Here is a 9969-nt window from a genome sequence, read left to right as displayed (position 1 = left end):
TAGATGATGGATGGATGATATAAATTACTGATTAAAATGTGCCACATGCTTCCTCCTTACTTCCCATCAGAGGGGTGTGTCCCGCTTTGGATGATGTTGAACGCTGTGATTGGCTGATAGACGTCCAATCAAAGAATCTGGGTGGAGCCAGAAGACATTAATCATAGATTTGTCATTTGGAATAATTGGGGATGTGAAGGGGTCAGAGAGGATGGAGCAAAGACAAGAAGATGACACCAAATAAACCGTACAAAGCCTGAGTTTGTATGCTTGAAGCACCCCTGTGCACTTGTGAAGAGGCAGGCAGACATGATGAGTGACAGAAGAAAGAGGATTTTCTGTCTGTTGTCCAGTGAGAGGCTAATCCTGAGCCCATGGCCCCGTCTCTCTCTCTCTCTCTCTCTCTCTCTCTGATCCCATCCCTGTTCCTCAGTCTGCTCTCACTGTGCAGATCGAGCCTCTCTGGACTGAGCTGCAGGAAACTCACCGGCCCTCTGCTGCCTCCTCGCTTCAGCTATCCTAAGGTGAGCAATGGCCTCTCCCCGCTAACCTCCCGTCCTTCTCTTCACTTCTATGTCTCCTGGTAGAACATCTGTGTGGAGTTTCCTCAAACATAAACCATTCATGTTTCTGATCCCAGCTTCCTTCTTAAGACTTTATCCTGTAGCTATGCTGCAGTGAGAGTTTGCATATGGAGCTAATTAGAATCAAGACGGTTTAATATTCTACGACAGAAATAAAGTTTTTTCTTCAACATCCTTTTTGCACAAAACAAAAGACTCCAATCTTCTAATCAGCTGCCTGAGCCTTTTGTTTAGTCCCAGCTCCTTGGAGGAATTAGTGCCTCTTAAGCTGCCTCCTATCTGCACAACCAGCCATCTGTCAGACAAAATTTTCTGCAATTTTGCTCTTTTATCAAACCTCCGGCAGCGTCTTCTACGTCCTCCCTACCCCTGTCTTCATTTATTTGAGAAATCTCTCCGAGCAAATCCATCCTGTGGTTTCATTTTAAGGGTCACAGGAGGCAGACAAACTCCCTTTCACCTCTTCATTTAATCTTCTAGTCTCTGATGGGAGTCTCTCTAATCCCACTCACTTTAAAAACTACTCTCACCCTTTAACTCCTTCCTCTGACCTTATTGTGACCATTTAGCACCTCACTCCTCTCATCTGACAGTCCGTGGTTTCTCCCCATTTTCTCTTTGCCAGTCATCCACCTCGTCAGTATTTATTTATTTTTTATACTACAGCACCTCTTAAACCCAATTTCCTTCCTCTCTCATCCTTTCCAGTATTTATGTGACTCCTCCTCGCCATCCGCCCACTCGCTATATCTGTTTTCTTGGCTTGCGTAAGCTCAGCTGACCACCTCAGGATGTCAGAAAGGATCATGTGTTGTCCAGGACCGATGCCAACTCTAAGCTGGCACTTCAGCTTAACTTCGCCAACTGCTCCCATCAATGCTGTGTGTTTGTGTGTGTGTGTGTGTGTGTGTGTGTGTGTGTGTGTGTGTGTGTGTGTGAGGGAGAAAAAGGTGACCCACAGCTTAAGACAGATACAGAATCAGCATTTAAAATGTGCAGCATCTCATCTGGTGCTGTAACATGAGTTTATATCAGCGTTTATAATACTAGATTTGTTTCCCTTCAGTGTATTTTTAATGCTAAAATAAAAAAAAACACACAACAGAGGAGCTCTCCTCCTGTGTTTGATGTGCTGACATGTGTAAGAAGAGGCAGAGACACATTATATGAATTCACCATCCAATCACAAATCATCTGATCACCTGACCCGGTGGCTCTCTCACGGCGACCAATCAGAGGGCTTCTCTCTGCTCCACGAATAATCTCATCGCACAGACTGCAGGTGTATCCGTTACTTAAGCGTTTGATAGCTTAATGCAATTAGCGGGTTCATCCAAGTATGTACCTGTGAAGATGTGTGTTAATGCATCTTCAGTTATAGAGATTTAGATTTAGGATGTGAAAAATATTACCAGCTTTATTCTTTATTTTAACAAACTTTAATATTACAAGATGTGATTCTTTCTTTAATATTTTCCTCTAAGTAGACTGTAAAAAAAAAAAAAAAAAAGAGGCAATATACTGGTAGCTGTGATGCCAAAAAATACAGTGAAATGATGGTAAATAAGGATGTCATAAAAATACAATAATATTCAATAGTTATAATACATGCTAGCTGTAAGTTTTACTTGATAATATCTGTAGTTTTTTATTTTTATTTTAATGCTTCATGAGATTTATTTCAATGTGTAAAAAAAAATAAAATGACCTATAATATATATATTTTTTAAATGCTGCTGCTAATAATAATAGATCAATTTGTATACTGTATTTTGACAGATTGCCTTTTCTTATAGATACTATAGAATGATAAAAATGCCATGCTGGTTCTGAAAACTTCTAAATAATATGATTATATATGTATATTATATAATAATTATACAAGACATTGCTCATTTAACAAAAAGATACCAAGAACAGTGACTTCTATTTCACTGTCACCAATTGTGTCTAATTTTATAAACATATTTACATGATTAAACTTGAATTTAACAGTTTATTCTTTTCAATAAAAAGGAAATATTGGTGTAATTATGCAAAAATTGCAAATGTGTCTTAACTGTCATTTTATGTCAAAAAAATTCAGACTTCTTGAAAAAAAAGCCAATTTATGTTTAGAGCTTTGTAATATTATTTTACATTAGACATTTAAATTCAGAGGCTATGTTTGTTCTTTTAATGTTATTTTCATGAGTTTCAAAAAGAGGAAAAAATCTTCAGAATAAAAAGGAAAACACTAATTATTCCAATTCATAGTTACAGGTTTTTTACAGTGTATCATGGTCATAGATCCACAACCACTGCTACGTCCAAAATGTGTTTAACTGTCTCCCTGTTTGTATGTTCTAATATTAATTTAAATATGAGATTCCTGAAGTGAAGCCCACAGTCATGTACACAGTTGTACAACACATACTCAGCTCCAGACCACATCCAGCGTAGGACTGTTGTCTTGCTCTCCTCTGTGCCTGCACAACATCGGGCTCAACAATCTGATTCCCAATTATCACTTTCCTCTGAATGCCAAGGCAGGGTGTCGGTAGAGTTCATGTCTTGTTCCACCAGTTTCCCAGAGTGTGAAAAACAAACACACGGTCTGACATTTAAATCACCCTGATGACGCTATAACCAGCAGTAATTATAGATATTAACACCTAGCTTCATTCAGTTGCTGCACATTCCCATAGGACATAACCAGACACGTTTTTTTTTTACTCCTCTGACCTTTCACCAGGTAACAACCAGGCCCACGTAAGCATGGCAAACTCTTTCACCCGCATGATGACTGGCCGCAACCCGGCAGTGCTGCTGGCCGTGGGAGCTGGTTCTCTGGCGTCGGGATACCTCCTGACTGAGAACGCTGCTGCTGCTGAGAGGAGGAGGCTCTACCCACCCAGGTACATGCGTGTGAGGGTGGATGTGAGCCTTCCTGGGTCCTGCAGAGCGAAGCGAGAAAAGAAAAACAGTCTGAGTTGAAATAAAAGGAACTATATGTATTTAAAATTTAAGGAAACACTTCATTCTTAAGTCGTTTTGGTCTCAATAAATTACACGGTGTATATAAATGACTGGACAGTGGAAAACAAGATGATGAACGCACTGAGGGGAGGATTCACTTCCTGTTGAATTGATGTTATTCTGTGATGATTAAGTGTTTCCTTGATTTGTTTGAGCAGCATGTATCGTATATTTTATCCCCACTCTACTCAGGCAACCCCTAAACATACACATTTAGAAGAGCAACAGGCCAGACTATGAGGATTATTTGTCTGAACACAGCTCTTGATAACTTCCTGCAGCGCCGACTTCCCTGACCTGAGGAAGCACAACAACTGCATGGCAGCAGCTCTGACTCCGACCATCTACGCCCGCCTGAGGGACAGGACAACACCCAACAACTGGACCCTGGACCAGTGCATCCAGACTGGGGTGGACAACCCCGGACACCCCTTCATCAAGACCGTGGGGATGGTGGCTGGAGACGAGGAGAGCTATGAGGTGGGAGTTCAGGACTGACTTTCTGTGTCTTCATTTGAAAAAAAACTGTGAATACTGAGTGCTTGGTTCTTTCCATCAGGTGTTTGCTGAGCTCTTTGATCCTGTTATCAAGGACAGACACAACGGCTATGACCCTCGTACGATGAAGCACCCCACTGACCTGGATTCTTCCAAGGTTTTGTTTTCTGCTTCATATGGCCACTTCCCCATCCATCAGCCCACTCCCACATACTCTAACCCAGGGGTGTCCAATCCTGGTCCTCGAGAGCCACAGTCCTGCATGTTTTAGATATTTCCTTCTTCCAACACACTTGATTCAAATGATCAGCTCATCATCAAGCTCCACAGAAGCCTGATAACCATCCTGATCATTTGAATCAGGTGTGTTGGAAACATCTACAACATGCAGGACTGTGGCTCTCGAGGACCAGGATTGGACACCTCTGCTCTAACCTAATGCCTCCTCCTCCTCCTCCTCAGGTCACCTCTGGAATGTTTGACGAGCACTACGTCTTGTCATCTCGTGTCCGTACCGGTCGCAGCATCCGCGGCCTGAGTCTTCCCCCGGCGTGCTCCCGCTCTGAGCGCCGCGAGGTGGAGCGCGTGGTGGTCACGGCTCTGTCCGGCCTGAAGGGAGACCTGTCCGGCCGCTACTACAGCCTGGGAGACATGACTGACAGAGAGCAGCAGCAGCTCATCGATGTTAGTCTCGCACACTTTCACGCACACTCAGAAACAAGGCTGCTTTCTGTGGTTTTTATTCGTTGCCATCTAATGTCCCCCCACCGATTCCTCTGTCCCTTCACTGGCCAATCAGGAGCACTTCCTGTTTGATAAACCTGTGTCACCTCTGCTCACGGCAGCTGGGATGGCCAGAGATTGGCCCGATGCTCGTGGGATCTGGTAAGACTGGGAGGAAGTCGACAAGTGCTGCTTGTAGAGAACCTGCAAAAGCTGTAGTCGCTGCGTTACTCACCTAGAAACCTAGTTCTTAGAGCCTTTTTACTTTGATAAAAATCTCTCGCTCGTGGTTGGTTTCTAGTTTAGAGAGACACAAACAAATCAGCTGCTAATTCGTGACCATCACATCTTCTTTTCATCAATGCAGTAATGTCGTAGTTAGGGAGGGATCTGCGAGTGCTGGCCTACATAAGACACCATTAGGCATCGCCACCATGAACACCAACATGACGAGGGAGATTACACAGTGGAATTAGATTACACTGTTGTTCTGTAAAATTATGTAAGAACGGATTATGTAGAAAACACTGTGGCCCCATTGCTGCAAAGCTTCAAATCACACACAAAAAAACACATAAATTCAGACTCACCCGCTGCTAGAATTCAGTTTTTTTCGTCAGTCCATTTTTTTTTATATCATTGGCAGTACTTTGAAACCTGCACGCATTTTATCTCCAATACTTCCCAGTTTTCTGCACTGATTGAATTTCACTCTGCTCCTCAAACACAACACATCTCCTCTCATGCCTTTCTTCTTTTTTCACCTCCACAACTCTAACTTCAGGATCATTTCCTTTTTGATGAAGTAGTTTTGCTCCCACTGCCTCCTTCCCCGTCTGTGCTTTCATAGCCGGCGACTGTGCATTTGCTCTGCTGAATGTGTCTTCTTCTCTAGTGATTCATTCGTGTGGCCTGTTGATTTATAAATCAGAGTTTAATTCTGCCTTTTTGGTACTCAGGCACAACAACGAGAGGAACTTCTTGATCTGGATCAACGAGGAGGACCACACAAGGATCATATCCATGGAGAAAGGAGGAAACATGAAGAGAGTGTTTGAGAGGTTCTGCAGAGGTCTTAAACAGGTGCACAGCGCTTAAAGCCTTTTATAAAACAACCTCCCTCCCCGGTTGAGATTTAGACTTATACACTATAGTCCAGGGGTGTCCAATCCTGCATGTTTTAGATGCTTCCCTCTTCCAACACACCTGATTCACATGATCAGGATTATTATCAGGCTTCTGCAGAGCTTGATGATGAGCTGATCATTTGAATCAGGTGTGTTGGAAGAGGGAAGCATCTAAAACATGCAGGACTGCGGCCCTCGAGGACCAGGATTGGACACTCCTGCACTATAGCATTGGTGGCTCGGTGGTTAGCATCGTCGCCTTGCAGCTAGAAGTGAGGACACCCGGGATCTTTCTGCGTGGAGTCTCCATGTTCTCCTCGTGCAGCGTGGGTTCTCTCCAGGTTCTCCGGCTTCCTCCCACAAGGTCCAAAACTATGCTGAGGTTAATTGGTGATTCTAAATTGTCCGTAGGTGTGAATGTGAGTGTGCTTGGTTGTCTGTCTCTAAGTGTAGCCCTGTGATAGACTGGTTACCTGTCCAGGTGAACCTGCCTTCACCCTGAGTCAGCTGGGATAGACTCCAGCCCCCCATGTGAGGATTAAGCGGTGTATAGATGATGGATGGATGGACTATAGCATTGACACCTCAGAGATCAAGCAACATACCTGCTAAGATTCTAGTTACGCCCCAACAAGTTTGGGTTCCAAAAGTAAAAGAATAAAAATCTTTCTTCTAACTTTCAGGTGGAGCATCTAATTCAGGAGAGAGGATGGGAGTTCATGTGGAATGAGCGAATGGGCTACATCCTCACCTGCCCCTCTAACCTCGGCACCGGGCTCCGGGCCGGTGTGCACATCCGTCTGCCGTTCCTCTCAAAGGTAGCGACACCTGCACTTCAGCTCATGTCATCTTCACACACAGCTGTTATTGTTCTCATCTCCGTAAATAATTTGTGCTGCTTATGATCCAGGACCCCCGCTTCAAGAAGATCCTGGACAACCTGCGACTACAGAAGAGAGGCACCGGAGGTGTGGACACAGCTGCCACCGGAGACACCTTTGACATCTCCAACCTCGACCGTCTGGGCAAGTCGGAGGTAAGACAACAGCCGAAGCGAGGAGAAGTCAAAATGAACAGCAGGCAAAGAGAGACAGATCGAGCAGAGCAGGCATCTGCACCACAACAGGTGAAGGCCGTGATAAACCGAACCCCCTGCTGCTCTTTAATCTGTAATCCAGGCAGGGATGTGCCAGTTCGGGTTCAAACACTGCTGTTTCCCGAGCTGAGCCTTTCATGCAGAACTTCCTTACAGGCTGTGTGACGACAGCCGCGACCAGTCGAACGCTACGGAGAGGTCACGGTTGTGCGAGGTCAGGGTAACAGTGGAGTTTCTTCCAGTCGCGCCAAAGGTGGCAGGATTTGTGCAGCAGCTCAGAGGAAGACCCGTCTGAAGGGCTAATGTTAGGGGGCAAAAGTCTGCTGGTGTTTAACTCACCACTAGAAAGAACCTTTAAATGGATTTATGGTGCAGCTACAGACAACAAGGCGCCTGCTGGTGATGGACAGGTTGATGAAAAAGACACTATACGCTCTAGTTTTGGGAAACAGAGGATTAAAAGCAGCTTAAAGTAAAGTTAAAACTATTCAACTGCAATAAAAGTCCAAATTCAGAAGTACATCAATGAGTAATGTCATTTTACTGCTAAAGATGAAGAACAAAGATGATGTAAGTGACTCCATATCGGCAAACTTTTGCAATCCGTCATGTCCAATAAACGATAATATATCAGAATTTATTCAAGAAAAAGGGAATTTGCTGAAGTGCTGCTCAATTTCGTGCGACCAAACGAGACAATTTCACTTCTATCAACTCCTTTAACATGTAAGAAGTTTTAATCAGTGAAATCTGGGAGAGGTTGAATAAAACGTAATGAGATCCTGCAAAGTTTTGAGTCTCAGGGACACGTCGTGGTGAGCCGCTGAGTTAGATAATGATTAAGACCACAGTTCGGCATCTGCATTCAACAACTGTCTTGGTGCTGCATCCACAGGTGGAGCTGGTGCAGCTGGTGATCGACGGCGTGAACTACCTGATCGAATGCGAGAAGAGGCTGGAGAGGGGGCAGGACATCAAGATCCCCTCTCCGATCGCTCAGTTCAGGAAGTGAACGACACAGAGCAGCCGACAAACTGCTCGTCTTACGAGATATTCGCGGCACGCGTAGCCGACTTACATGCACGATAAATTCATGACCTGTACGTGAATTCTAAACACAATAAACGCTCATGATGAACTCGGCTGTGGTACCTGCCAGGTGCTTTGTCGTTTGGGTGGTTTTATAGCCTCTGAAAAGAAAAGAAAATGATGTGGAACGTAAAACTAAGTACTGAAATGTAAGTATAAGTTTGAGGGGCTTGTACTTGTGTAGTTTCTTAAATTCTTGTTTTATTGATGGGGACAGTGGAGAAAGATGGGAAAGAGATTAGAGGAGTAACATGCAGCAAAAGATTAGGCACACAAACTCACCACCAGCCATCAAATATCAGTCACATGACCACACCACTTAGTTTACGTACATTTTGCTGCTAACATGTTCATCCTTCTTCTTAAGTAAAGTTTTGAATCTTACTTGAGCTACTATTTCTGCTATTGGTCAATCAGATCTAACATTTTTTTTAACCTTTGTCGCACAAGGAAGTGAGAAAAACTAAATATTATCTTGGGCTATAAATGCTGATAAAACCATAACTCCATGAATGCAAAACACGACAATAAAACTGAGCAACATGTAGGTCAGACGGAATAGAAACTACGAACTACAGCGAACACTCGACCTCCCCCGGTGCTCTGCTGGTTCCTTCTCCTCCTCAGACAGAGCTGCTGTTACCAGGCCATGGCCGACTGCCAGACTTAACAAGATGGAGCTATATTGGACAATAATGTCACGACCTTTGCACCTCTATGATTAAGTGCTGGCCTCTTCTGATTTTCCTGCATCATGACTGACAAACAGACTATATTCTTATCCACAGTATATCCTGATGACCACATTTAAAAAAAATCTTTGTTCATGAAAAGAAGAGAAAAGTGCAAAACTGATGGATTACTCTACAATAGCTTGTGGTTAACTTTCAGACCTCACCTGGCTCCCACACAAGGCCTTTAATCCAGGAGTAAAAGGCCAAGCTCATTAGCGACAGACAGACCAAACAGAGGTGGGCTGGTTAACGCCGTACGCTGCCTGTTCCACCGTATTTACATGCTCGGGCATAAAACAAGGAGGGATTACTCTTTATAAATAAAAGCATCCTGCCACGAGAAATTAGCGTTTTAATCATTTTGGTGAGTGGTCGCTTTAAATCCAACATTTTTTCTGAGTCGCTCTTCTTTTCGCGGCAGCAGATTAATGACGTAGATCTAATAATGCTATTAGAGATCCACTCTGAAGAGCTCAGAAAGTGTGTGTGTGTCTGTATGAGTGTGTGTTAGGAAAGAATTAATGCCGCAATTAATGCAGTTTGAATGAGACTGCGACTTACTGGATAGATGCTAAAACTGGGGCTGCAAGGTGGATCACTGGTCAGCACCGCCGCCTCACAGCTAGATGGTCGCTGGTTCGCGTCCTGGTGAGGACACCCGGTATCTGCGTGGAGGTTGCATGTTCTCCCCGTGCAGCGCGGGTTCTCTCCGGGTTCTCCGGCTTCCTCCCACACAGTCCAGAAACATGTTGAGGTTAATTGGTGATTCTAAATTGTCCGTAGGTGTGAATGTGAGTGTGCTTGGTTGTCTGTCTCTAAGTGTAGCCCTGTGATAGACTGGTTACCTGTCCAGGTGAACCTGCCTTCACCCTGAGTCAGCTGGGATAGACTCCAGCCCCCCCACGACCCTAGTGAGGATTAAGCGGTGTATAGATGATGGATGGATGCTAAAACTGGTGTTTCTGAGCCGATGCAACCAGATCAAATGAAACCAAAAGTGTGTTTTTTAACCACTTCAAGTGTGTCTTTAACATACATCTGGTAAGCCTGTGAAAGCACAGCTGTGAAATATTGCAGATTATTTTTGTGCCGTATTAACG

The 9969-nt window shown here is 44.1% G+C and overlaps 1 protein-coding gene across 1 annotated transcript; it reads left to right on the top strand.

Moving 5' to 3' along the window:
• Positions 1–3341: 3341 nt before the first annotated feature.
• LOC103374420 (creatine kinase U-type, mitochondrial-like) lies at positions 3342–8058 on the top strand. Its single transcript, XM_008304508.1, has 9 exons — positions 3342–3481; positions 3884–4082; positions 4162–4257; positions 4563–4784; positions 4900–4985; positions 5783–5906; positions 6634–6768; positions 6861–6986; positions 7942–8058. The coding sequence occupies exons 1-9, from the start codon at positions 3342–3344 to the stop codon at positions 8056–8058; spliced, it is 1245 nt and encodes a 414-aa protein (XP_008302730.1).
• The last annotated feature ends 1911 nt before the right edge of the window (positions 8059–9969 follow it).

The sequence above is a fragment of the Stegastes partitus genome, unplaced genomic scaffold (assembly GCF_000690725.1).
Source record: "Stegastes partitus isolate 25-593 unplaced genomic scaffold, Stegastes_partitus-1.0.2 Scaffold2243, whole genome shotgun sequence".
NCBI classification, from domain to species: Eukaryota; Metazoa; Chordata; class Actinopteri; family Pomacentridae; genus Stegastes; species Stegastes partitus.
Note: the sequence above shows the minus strand (reverse complement) of the source record. Positions and strands in the feature narration are given on the sequence as shown.

Bases quoted from the DNA above. Each gene is read 5' to 3' on its own strand.
- LOC103374420 (XM_008304508.1), top strand. From the start codon at position 3,342: ATGGCAAACTCTTTCACCCGCATGATGACTGGCCGCAACCCGGCAGTG. The intron at 3,482-3,883 runs GTACATGCGTGT...AACTTCCTGCAG, and splicing joins AGGAGGCTCTACCCACCCAG to CGCCGACTTCCCTGACCTGA. The intron at 6,987-7,941 runs GTAAGACAACAG...CTGCATCCACAG, and splicing joins ACCGTCTGGGCAAGTCGGAG to GTGGAGCTGGTGCAGCTGGT.